Source organism: Pimephales promelas, chromosome 3 (genome assembly GCF_988280905.1).
Source record: "Pimephales promelas chromosome 3, fPimPro1.hap1.1, whole genome shotgun sequence".
Taxonomy (NCBI): Eukaryota; Metazoa; Chordata; class Actinopteri; order Cypriniformes; family Leuciscidae; genus Pimephales; species Pimephales promelas.
Window position 1 is genome coordinate 27,192,915 of NC_142771.1, and position 12,737 is coordinate 27,205,651.

Sequence of the window (12,737 nt, forward strand, 5' to 3'; positions counted from 1 at the left end):
TATTGCAAAGATACTGTATAATACACAGTCAATATTGCTTCCTCACTAAACAGCTGTGCATCTGATTTTTACGATGTTTTTCATGAATGTATAACAACAATACAAAGAGCAATGTGTAACGTTTTACCAGAGATAGTGCTACACTTATTGTCTCTTATTTTTTCCCCACTAAGGAATGTTTTTTTCACTAAATGTTCAGATTTTATAAAATTATTGTGCACTTGTGATTTTTCTAGGCTAAGTTTTTCTGAGTTATCCACTAATCTAGTTTACAATAGCATTTTTGTCATAGGTTATGGTCATATATATTTTTTTTTATTTGTTGTTTTTCTATATAATGAAGTTGTCTGTATTGAGAAGATTGTTTAACACACAAAAGAGTGTGGTTTTTAGGGTTTTATTTAGTTATAATAAACAAAAAAATGAAATAAATTTTTTATCCGATTAATCGATTAATCGAAAAAATAATCGTCCGATTAATCGATTATCAAAATAATCGTTAGTTGCAGCCCTAACAATGAAGCAAGCAGTTAGGCTACTACGTAAAAGTTTTAAATAAAAAGTCATGTTTGAGTTTGCACGTCACACTTTTGTGGTCGTTCTTCACCCTTTTGAAATGTTCCCCACACTTTGGATTTTTTGCCCAACTTATCACCACATGGACCAGCCGAGTTGGCTATAACTAACCGACTGATTAAAATGTAGTTAGACTATTACTAGTTCATCAACTAATGCATAGTTCAGATTAACAAACTTTAAATGTCGGCAGATCGCTGTGCTGTTCAGATTACACGATTTGCTGTCTGTAATCTAGTGTCTTGAAGATGTTGAGGTGACCACACTACGTAAATTATCCACAACAGGGTTCCCACACTACACAAGCAAACAACTGTCACCCAACGACTCTATCTGGTCCCCAAACCACGTTTTGTCACGAAAACACACGCAAGAAGTGGAACGGGAAATGACGCGAAACAGGAATCGTTTATTTGAACATGGACGTCGGGAAGAAATTAGCGCTGCAAGCTGTTAGCACGATGGACTTTTCTGAAAAAGCCCAAAAAAGTAAAAGACAAAGAATATGGCTGAAAGAATAGATCAGCACAAGTGGGCAGCAGAGATCATCTGTGCTGCAGAGAGAGTTTAATAATGAAAAAGTAGTTGCCTGTTGCTGCTGCCGTTTTTCTTTTGTGACCTCATCCCAATGCCTTGCTCTCTCATTGGATGTAGCTCATCGAGACACTTGACACCACAGGATGTCTCCAGATATTTATGATGCCAGGTATTTGTCTGGCGACGGCAAGCCGTTCAGTAGTTCACACATAAATATTGGCGAGGGCTAATCACCCGCTGATTTGCCCCAATCACAGCTCGACCTGACGGTGAGCTCGATGATTTGAAAATCAGAACTTAAAATCCTGTGTTTTTGTAGTGTGAATTAGCATAACGTTTAGTCGACTATTAGAGGACAGCCCTACTATTGTCAATAGAGTAGAAACGTATACAGCACAGCTCGCTTTTGAACCAAGCAGCTTTCTGTTGATCAGCATGGCAGATCCACTGGAAAGCTGCATGGGGAAATCTTTCCCCCTCACTTGAAATTTCTATTAAATTGACTGAATTTCTCCCACAAAAAAAAATGTGCTGAATGACGGCAAATGTGACCAACACTTTATGGGACCAAAAATCTTGATGATAAATTACACTATGCTGATTTTTGTGTAATCAAACTCAATCAAAAAAGGACTCAAAACTGTACTTGTAAAGTCATTCCATTTGGTCTTTATGTGCCAATGGCAAAGATAAAAACCAGATTAAAAATTAACCTTTAGTACCACAGTCATGTGCACAAACAGTATCAAGAGAAGGACATGTTTTTTTTTCATTGAGGAAGCTTATTTTTGTTGGTGTGCAAGGCCAATGCAAGTTATTTTTTACTTCTCTATGACACAAAGTTTTACCTTTCTCTTCTTGTGGCAGACCTTGACGAGTAGCACCTCGACAGACACTGAGTTTTCTTCATTTTCTGAGTTCTGCAATGGCTTCTCTGATACATTGAACAAATCAAAATTACTAAATGGATATTATTTGTACACGCTGGAAAGAGCATACAAAAAAAATTGAAACTTAAATGTTGGCTTACCAGTTTTATGGAAGAATCCAGTGAAAGTGAGCTGCAGGTTTGAAGCCATACTACAAGACAAAAGACTGGAGTTAAAACCTCAGCATGCATTTGACTCAATCAGTCAAGTTCAGAAAACGAGCCACATAATTCTGGAATAAAAGGACATCTTACTGGTGAGATTCCTGTTCCACTTTTGACTTCTCTAGCAGATGGTTCACTCTAAAGCTCTTTCTGAAACAATGGACGCCATCAAACATTGTTATTTTATCTGTTGAGATGCAAAGCCCTCATTCAACTACAACTAAAGAAGATCACTCGGTTGCAGTGTATCTGTCAACAAATTGTCTCACTGTGAGGCCTACAAAAGGAAATGGAAGGAGTGGCTTTGACAAACAAAGAGATTAACTTGCATGAAGTTTGTTTAATATACACCAATCATTTTACCTTTTTGAATTTGTTCTCGAGTTTCTGTGGGCCATATATGTAAGAGATCTGTGCAGGAAGATTGGCTGATGGAAAAGGAAAAATTACAGATGCAACCAGTTAAGCTATTGTTATGGCAGCCATGTATACTTCAAGTTTATATCCAAAGGAGAACAGCATGTCATTTCTTCATTGTTATGCTCTACTTACTGCTATGAGATTCCTTGTGCGAAGAAATCTATATATTTGAGTTGGTTCTGTGAACGGAAATGAAGAGAATAATGTACGTTGATGTTGCAAAATTAGATGCCAGGTAAATGCTATTTTTAAATCATACTAAGCATATCGAGCCAGTATCTATGAAAAAAATTAACCCCATTATTACACAATGACTCTCATTAATCAAGATGGCAGTTTGACAAGACTTGTCTTTGCTAGTGAAGAGAAACTTCTGGTTTTCAAGGGTTTTGTGTTGTTTGTGACTGCTTATTTCCCTTGCTCTTCTATGACCATAAGTCTAAGTCCCCAATGCCATATCCAAATAATAAAACACATAAATCAGCATAAAGCACGTGTCATCTCTTGATGCACGTGTCTAATTTTCATATAGGATGTGGCCTAGACAACTATCATGCGTTTAAAATAAGTCTATTGTGAAAAAAAAAACATGTCTTGAGCAGATAACACATTAAAATTGATATTTAAGAAATTTCACTTCACAGTAATATTGGTTAGTATTGTTGTTTAGCCATCAAGCTAGGAGTGTGCGACAAAACAATTGTATATAACGTTACTGTTAAGTGTGCTAGAAAAAACAGCAGTTTATGGTGTTTACAAAGCCAAGATGGTGAAAAAAAAGTTCGATTTACGAGCAAACCGGAGCAACTTACTCTCGAAAGCCTGCAGGAAGAGTTCTTGGTCGGCTTGGATCTGCTCCATCTTGGGTCGCTTCACTGAAGACATCACAACTCCGGACGATACGTGCGCTCCTCCATTTGCAGATTTACTTGTGCTGTTAGAGTAAAACCCATTTCCACCAGAGCCGTGCTTTTGTGGGGCCATCCTAGAATTGTGTTCGCGGTCGAATGAGATGTTTGAAACGGAAGCCCGGTGGATTCAGCCGAGTCCTGAGCCCAAACAAAGGGAGAGCAGCCGAGACCGGTTCGCCCCCTCAACAAAGTAACAGTTAACATCAACGAGCCGGCAGATCGGTTTGTTTTACAGACCGGATGGAATTCGCGACAACACAAATGTACACGTAGAAAAACATCGCAACAACGACGACTCGTAAGCGTGAAATAAACGAGCGCTTTGCTAACTCTTATCGGATCATAATTTGCATTCCACGGGATAGTGAACGCGGACTACAACAGAAACCAGCCGCATCAGAAAGTGTGCTTAAAGATTAACTTCTATTGTGTTGCGAAGAGAATATCGCCGCTGTTTACTTGTTACTAAGAATATACAAGCCCAGAAGCTTTGTCCCCTATGGGAAACAGCCTGAAGTCGAAAGTGCCGTGAATATTACCCGCCCTCTTTCTTGAATGCATTCCACTCAGCTGATGATAGAACCTCGAGTTTGAACTTTACTGCAGTCAAGTTTGGTAGAGAGTGTGCTGTGCTGTGCGCTCGCGCTGCCTTCAGTTTCGATTATTACATTTTCGCGGGAAATTCGTTTTTCAGAGTTGAGAATAAATTACGACCCCTAGTTGTTAAATATTTATCAACTATATATTATAAGATATCAACTATATATTATTAAATATTTATCTGTAGACGTTTAAAAATGTTTAAAGACGTTTTTGTTTATGTTTGATAGTCACATTTAACAGAACAGTTCTCTCGTTATAAGTGGAAAAATTACTATTCATTGCTTTTATGAAAGTTCATGACTTCTCCAGTGCATGACTTCTGATCAAATCTGATCAAATTTTTTTGTATGTACATACATCTACTTTTGAGATGATCAAATGTGCATAAACATAAATAAGCACTAATGAGCAGCTTTTAAAAATAGTATTCTTTTTAAACATATTTTACATAATATAATGGCATTCGCCATTTTATTTTATTCCCCATGAAAAGTTTTGTGGATGGTTATTTCACTAGACTCTCGTCAATTGATATGGGAGTAACAGCACTGTTATGAAAGCAAAGAAAATACCAACTTTTTTAGGGAACCAAGCTACAACACTAGATTTTATATATTGACAAAAACATGGGGCTAAAGACACACCAGGGTAAAAGGCGCGTTTGATTTTATTTTTCTCGACTAGAATAGATGGTAGCTCAGCAATCCTTCCCTCACACTTTGTAAAAAAATAAATCCTTCCCTTGCGGATCAAATTAACCCGAAGCCCTAAAATAATACTTGCTTATTTTTATTTTATTTTATTTACCTTTTAATTTAGATTTAATTAGATTAACTAGATTTTATTAATAAATAATGAATAAACAAGAATTTAAGCACATTCTTTCCTCACATACTTCAATTCAAAACAACTCAATTTCGTGCATAACCCTCTTAATTCAGCACAAACTATCTTACATTGTGTGTCTTTGCTGACCTCTTGTGAAAAAAAAAGATATATAACATGATTTTTCATTGATTTTTATAGACTCTTGCCTCCAGATAGCTCTATATCATGGAGCAAATTAGTATAATAAAATATATCATTGTTACTATAAGCAATATTAAATTATGTGATCTCATTCAATGCTTTCAAAATCTTTATTTTTATGACAATATATTAAATTTTACTGAACAAAAATGATTTAAAAAATAAGCAGAAAATAGTGCCCATTTTGCTAAAGTGATTGTTTAGAGCAAGTATTAACGTATTATTAGAAATATAAATATAAAATAGCCTACCTTGTGCCTTTTGCCCACGCTTTTGCCCATGCTGGTTTCACCCCGTGTGTAGTGGTAACAGGCCCACTTGCCTCCTCATTTATAAGATTTTTAAACAAACACTTTTGTAATTCATTTTCACACACAATCTGTTACACTATCAAAGTTCAATATAACATACGAAGAGTTCAGATGCAAAAGCCTCTTAGTGCCATTTGAAAGTTTCTTCTAGAATGATCATTTTTATCAAGCTTGTATATTTAAGTTCAGTGATTTCACTTCAAAGGCAATGATAATGACCTATTAATTGTTATTTAAGTGAAATTACTGAACTTAAATATACAAGTTTGATAAAAATCATCATTAAAGAAGAAAATTTCAAATGGCATTTAGAGGCTTTTGCATCTGAACTCTTCTTACATCTTTTTCTGCTATATGAGTGAAATGCACATTTTCAAGATTTCATACCATGTTTCAAATGTTGGAAATAAATGGAGAATTAATAAATAAAAAACATAATACTTTAACCTCCTAAGTTGATATAGGTTAAGCTCGAATCTGATAAAAGGAAACGTATTGTATTGTGTAGGCCGTTAAAGCTCAATAATAAAAAATAATATGCTATATAATTATAATTAGAACCCGATCAACTAAATATGTCAAGAAATAAAAATCATGATTAATATACCAGGGAAATATTCTTACTGGCTGGATCCATATTTAAAATTAAATTACCAATAACACGTGCTAACATTTGATTATGGCGATAAAGATTCAAATAATCTAATGTCTACCGGATGTGTCAGCAGAGGGAATAAAATAACCTCGTTCGTTAGATCGCTTCTATAATATGTGCAAAGAAGAAGACTCATAAAATCACATGGGGAGAAAAAATTAACGAAATAAATACGTAGTTGTTTGGTCAAACCTAGACCAAATAAAGTTATTTGCGCCCTGGCGGCCAATAGGCGCGGTGGCCAAGTGGTAAGGCGTCGGTCTCGTAAACCGAAGATCGCGGGTTCGAACCCCGTCCGTGCCTCGAGCAATGGACAAATTTGCTTTTACATTAAGGCAGTGTGACGAAACCACAGACAAATAGACTTATTTTCCTTTAAGATTATTACACCGCTGAAGGGTTCATTTGAGCAGGAGAAAATAGAAAGCGTATTGGCATCCAGACTAACATGAATAGAGTCAAATGCAGGCATAACCTGTTTCTGTCAACCAGAGTTTATGATTATGATGACCTGAACAGTCTACAGACAAGTCTACTGTGTAATGTAGAAACGTTGGAACACAATGAATAATGTGCAAAAACTCCTCAATTTAAAAGTACAAACATTTATAATAAACAAAATATTGATTCCAATGCAAGGATTGTTCTTTGAAGAAAAATTTTCTTGATTGTGTGATTTTATAATTGTGTTAATGAAGAGAGCCAAATTGTTAATTGGGAAAGTTTAACGGAAGAATGCAAGAATGAAAGAATGTAAATTGTTGTCTGATATAGCCGATCGGTCGGTTATGTAGTAGTGTATCCACAAGATGACGCTATTCTCCAAATTAAAACAGACCTTCACAACGACCATATAAAGGCTACGCAGCAAATATAGTGAATATTCTACAGCTCAAAATTATAAAACTGTAAAGGTTCGACTCAAACAACATAACTGCTGTTTCTCTGTGGGACATATGTTTGCCATTTTAAATAAATGATTAGGATGCTTTCCGACACACCTTTCGCATTTCAAGATATATCATCAAGATTACCAACAATAGGTGAGTGTGACAGCCTATTCATGAATGCATGTGCTACCTAGAATTGCATTTTGGGGAGGGCCTGCGAACGGCACGAGATCTCCGCTCGCTGCTGTCTGTCACACATGGCACGCGGCTCTGCAGAATACAGGTAAACCCTTTAAGAAGGCGGCGGTGACAGTCATGACGCTACTGAGGAGGGAACTTACAAGGATATTCATACCATTTTGGCTCATACAACAGGAAAAAAACACGCATATCTTCTCAGAAGAAACTTATATGCTGGCTTTAGTGAAAAATGCATCGTTATTCGATTTCTTCGGCAGCAATCAGAACCAGAAATGGACCGATCGACAAACTTTTCTACAACTGTTTGAGTGTCAATCAATACGTGCGAGTATGACCGTGGACATAAATCAAAAACAGACTGGGTTGATACAACACTCAAACAGTGGAAGTCCAGCCGAGGTAAATTAATCTCCTGTAACGTAAGTTAATTGTTGATAAGAAAATAGCCTAAATCGATGTGTGCTGCTTTTATGTTTTACGAATACGAATTATAGCAGTGTATGAATGAAACAGGCTTGGTTAACCACATTAAAGTTGAATTTTGTGAAATAGTTTATTATTAAGACTATTAATCATGAAATATATATATTTCTAAAATCAGTAATTAATGTATAATAATAAACTGTGTATATTTGGGGTTAAATACCTTATGTGTTAGAGGTTGGGTCTTTGCGGGCAAGGTGAGTAGTTAAATTTACTCTCAACTGGCCTACAAAGTCCCAGTTTCTGGCTCATGTAATCATCCTCACTTATTTCTGTCCGAACAGGTACATTACACACATCACTAATAATAAAAAAGATATTTATTTAGAATATGTTCTGTGACTGTCGATGACATTCAAATGGGAAAGATCAGTCTATTTTGCTTATAAAAAATACTATTTAGAATATAATACTTTTGAGTATTATTGTACATAATTACAAATATTTTGCTCAAGGTGATTCCCTATTTAATATCCCACTGTTGGAAGTTGGAAGTTCAAAACTTATGAAAGTTTGTTTGGATCTGTTTGCCAAAAACTTCCTGTTGCCATTGCTTAAATTGCATCGTGGCTCATTCTGGACTGAGCGCACTGCTATTGTCAATTGTACTGTCATTTGTTCCACTAGCACACTTATAGGACAATTAAGTTGGAATTAGAACCTAGTATGTAGACTTTATCTTCACAAACATTTCCGTGGCTCATGACTGTAATATTGAAAGGACCTTCACGCTGTCTAATGGGCATGTTTGTAGTGCATGTATAAACACAGAAATACCAATCCGAATAGGAAAGAATCCCTGCTCCAAAATGGACTGAACTCATTCACCTCTCTCCGCTACCCACTTAAATCCCAAAGCAAACCCCTTTTTTATAAGGGCAATTTATAAACCCCTGGCATGCATGCTTGAGGGGAGGAGGGAGGTTAAAAATCCCCTCTCTCTCTTCTTAATTTAAACTTTTCACTTGTTGGACGGCTGACAAACAGGGTCTTGCTCGCTTCCAGCCGTCTGAAGCAGGGACGCGATACAGCACCCGCATGTCTGCGCTTCCCCAGGGGAGGGAAAGGGTGTCCTGCTCTCACCAACACCCAGCCGCCGGATTGATAGCTGGCTCCGTGCTTTTGAAATGTGAGTCTAGGAAGAGGACCCAAAAGGCAGCAAGAAAAATGAGGGACTTTTAGGGGCAGCTGTGTTTTATTAACCCAGTCATAATGCCCCTAAAAATCCTTATTGCTCTTGCAATTTTCAGCGTCCCTGCATGGACAGACATGACCTAGCACATACGTGCTCTAACAGGAGAATAGAGAAAAAGAAAGCTTTCTTGTGAAATGCTTTTCAGACCCTCCTGTTTCGACTACTAATTTAGCGATTTAGACTGTAAAAGATGCGGTGTGACTTAATGCAAAACACTATATGTGGTTTAGTCAATATATATATACATATATATATATATATATATAACTTTTTTTTGTCAAGCCCACTGGTCAGTGTAAGCCCTGTAAACACAGAGTTCTCTGGCTTGAGGTTTTTAGAAGTTGTGTTTTGTTGTTAATATCAGTTTGAGCACATTCATTCTCCCAAAACTCGAGTTCCTCTGGACACGATCGTGTTACCCTGTATGCGTTCTAGCTTGAGCTTCAGCCCTGCTTCATCTTATTATAGTGTCACATGAAAATCACACTGACAAACTCAATGAACGGTCTGTATGGTCTCATTTTAGTGAGGGGCAGGTAATAGCCTGCACAGCAGCTGAGAGAAAAAGTGACTCAGCTCGGGGAGGATGCATGCACACTAAGGGTGTAAGCCTGTGGAATCTCGAGCTGCTCTTTGAGATCGCATGCTGTCTCATTTGCACTTCACTATTATCACCGCATTTCCCTTCGCTGAGACCAGAAGATGATTTTGGTCAGGACGTCCCTGTGCAAAAATAAGCCAGAGAGAAGGCATGGCCATTAAAGACCATAGCAATATTTAACAATATATTATCTACCGTGTCAAAAGTTTGGGGGCAGTCGTAGAAACTATTAGAAATGTATAAAATATTAAGCAGAACACCGTTTTCAACATAGATGATAATAATTATAATGATAAATGTTTCTTAAGCTGCAAATCATCATATTAAAGGGTTAGTTCACCCAAAAATGAAAATTAAGTCATTAATTACTCACCCCCATGCTGTACCAACCCCGTAAGACCTTCCAGAATTTTGTTTCCATGATCCTAAAGGTCCTATTGGCTGCAGAGTTCAGGAAAAATCAACTGCTTAAAGGTTCTATATGTAACTTTTTTTTATAAAATGAATCCTTTTTTTATTGCCTGTGTTTGAAGGGGTTGTAATCACACATTGCAATGATCCACTTTTCGGTGAAGGGCAATATTCATTATTATTGGCCTTACCTCTGAAGGACAATATTCATATTTATAAGTGAGGTCTTCCTGCGAAATCCATCAGATGTGACGTGCATGCGCGCTCCCAAGCCTCTCTATCCAGTCAACCATGTCTCTATCCAGTCTCTATACAATCAACCATGCGACCAACGGCACTTCAGCTGACGACATGGAGTCTGATAACAGCCCAAAACGTCCTGCCTGCCTCCAGCACAACAAAGACTCCAACACAAACTCCACATAAATATAAAAAACAAAAAAGTTTTATCTGCCCAAGCTCGTGAGGCAAAACGTGAATCTGATCGACTCCGGACGAAAACGCGGATCAACATTGTAAACTCTAGTGAAATAGCAAGGTAAACTACATGAAACATGACATGAATACAAAAGAATATTCCAGGATAACAAAAAGTCGGTGCTTTAGGATGTAACTTCTTTTATTTACTAGATCTACTGACTAACGTCACTCATCCCACTACTATCATATTGTTTATAATACACATTTCCAGACACGTTCAGTACAGTAATGTTACTTCCTACGATCTTACTGATACACTGTATTCATTTACCATAGTTAAATGCAGTTTATTGTAACATTATCATGGTACGAGCACAGAGCATTAGTTCAATATCAAGCTGATAAAAGTACACTATTATTGTACCTTCAGTGGGAGTTTACATTAGTTTCCAGCATGTTGTGCGATTATTTCGCCGTTGCGTTGAAAGTCTCCGTGTGGCCGGTAGTGAATGCTCACTCTTGAGATCTAGCACGAGCACGAGCGCTCTTGTTGCATTCTGAAACATCACTGCTAGAGGCCGCTAAAAATCACATACAGCACCTTTAAAGTAACACCAAGTAACTTTTCCTCATAAACATGCTCTCTGTTTATCCAGCACCGGCTTTGAAATCATGATGACAATTCAAAAGCTACCCGTATCTTACATGTAGTTGTAGTCTTCTGTCGAGTACGCTCCACCAATCGGCCTATCGGCAATCGTAACGCTTGCTGTAAATCAAGTCAAATTTGTAGTTTTCTTATATCTCATTCAGACTACAGACACGCGACCCGATCTGGCAATCTTACATAGCATGGATATATCAGATAAAGGACCACAAAGCGGTGGCATAAGTGCATTTCACCATGTCACGACTTGATGAACCACTGAAACGTTTTTGGAAACATTATTTTAAGGTAAAAAGTCTTATTTAGTGTTGCTTTAAACAGTAAGAGAGTAAGAAGGGGGTTACAGTGCTTTAGGTGTGAGGTTATAAAGGCATGGATTACAATTTCGGCATCTTTAAAGATAAGGGAAATACAAATACAGGTTCGAAGGTGCAGATGAGAAGACTACAGTGCTTGATATATGGGCTTAAATAATGAGTCAAACATCACACCCAGGTTACATACAGCATGTGAAGGCGTCACTTGATCATCAGAGGTCAGAGAAGAAAAATATTTTGGGCCAACTAGCAGGATTTTGGTTCTGTCATTGTTTAATTTGAGAGAAATGGAGGTCATCCACTCACTCATTTAGGTCATGGATACTTCTTTAAAGCTGATGTTGATTTCAAACATCTCCTTTGAGTATTACACATTGTGATCTACTTCTGTGACTGTAGGATGTAATATTGATTAAGCTCAGGAAAGCAAGGACATGCATATGATTTTATGATGCACTCAAACCCAGAGTTCACACATGTATGAATCACACTCACTTTTTACAAACATCCATGCATAACCACGAGTGAAAACTTGTTGAGCGATCCCAATGCTCATGAATAGTGTGTGCTTGTGTGTGATTCGGCAGATGTGTGTTGTTGAGGAGTGAAGAGTTAGTGGTCTGTGACTGGGTGGGGAAGAGAAATGAAAGGTGACACAGATGTGATGACTCAGCACAGACACACCTCCTGAGCCACACTGACTCACAATCACACTGAGGAATTTGTTTATCTGGAAACCATTTAGATATTAATGATTCACAGTTGGTTTACATTCTGCTTTGTTGCATTTGTTTAATTTAATTAATTGTTACTGCTAATTAATCATGGTAATTGTATGTGGTGATGATGTGATGATACATCATACCATTTTCAGCAATGAAAATTTAATTAAAAAAACTTGTACTTTTTATTTCAGCTAGCTGCCAAGGTAAGTTGCGTTTTCACACCTGTAGTTCAATTGCTTTGTTTTTTCGAAACCAGGGCTTAAAGTAGAACTCCGCGCAAAATGAACCTTTGGTCTACTAAAACTTTGGTACCTAATTAACCGTTCTCCGAGATTTGTTTTCATGATAAATGTAAAGAGTTTAACCACTAAAAACTGTTTAGTGTATAATGCTATATGGGGCCATTTAAAATGAAATCGCTAGTTAAAGGGTTAGTTCACCCAAAAATGAAAATTCGGTCAGTATTTACTCACGCTCATGTTGTTCCAAATCTCTATGTGTTTATTTGTTCTGCTGAACACAAAGGAAGATATATGGAAGAATGTTTTAATCAAACAGATCTCATTCCCCATTGACTACCATAGGAAAAAATACATACTATGGTAGTCAGTGGGGAATGAGATCTGTTTGATTAAAACATTCTTCCAAATATCTTCCTTTGTGTTCAGCAGGACAAATAAACACATAGAGGT

General features: G+C 37.1%; 1 protein-coding gene and 1 non-coding gene across 2 annotated transcripts in view; one reads left to right on the forward strand and one right to left on the reverse strand.

Annotated features, from left to right (window-relative positions):
• The window catches only part of suz12a (SUZ12 polycomb repressive complex 2 subunit a), an 11,156-nt gene extending 7,027 nt beyond the window's left edge, over positions 1-4,129 (reverse strand). The window contains exons 1-6 of the mRNA XM_039685893.2: positions 3,439-4,129; positions 2,759-2,805; positions 2,570-2,634; positions 2,297-2,356; positions 2,144-2,193; positions 1,962-2,047 (exon numbers count right to left, since the gene is read on the reverse strand). Of these exons, the coding sequence (XP_039541827.2) occupies positions 1,962-2,047; positions 2,144-2,193; positions 2,297-2,356; positions 2,570-2,634; positions 2,759-2,805; positions 3,439-3,610 (480 nt within the window). The 5' untranslated portion in view covers positions 3,611-4,129. The remainder of the gene's footprint in view (positions 1-1,961; positions 2,048-2,143; positions 2,194-2,296; positions 2,357-2,569; positions 2,635-2,758; positions 2,806-3,438) is intronic.
• A 2,237-nt stretch (positions 4,130-6,366) lies between these two features.
• On the forward strand, positions 6,367-6,438 carry trnat-cgu (transfer RNA threonine (anticodon CGU)). Its single transcript has one exon. It is a non-coding gene; the product is annotated as a tRNA-Thr (tRNA).
• The last annotated feature ends 6,299 nt before the right edge of the window (positions 6,439-12,737 follow it).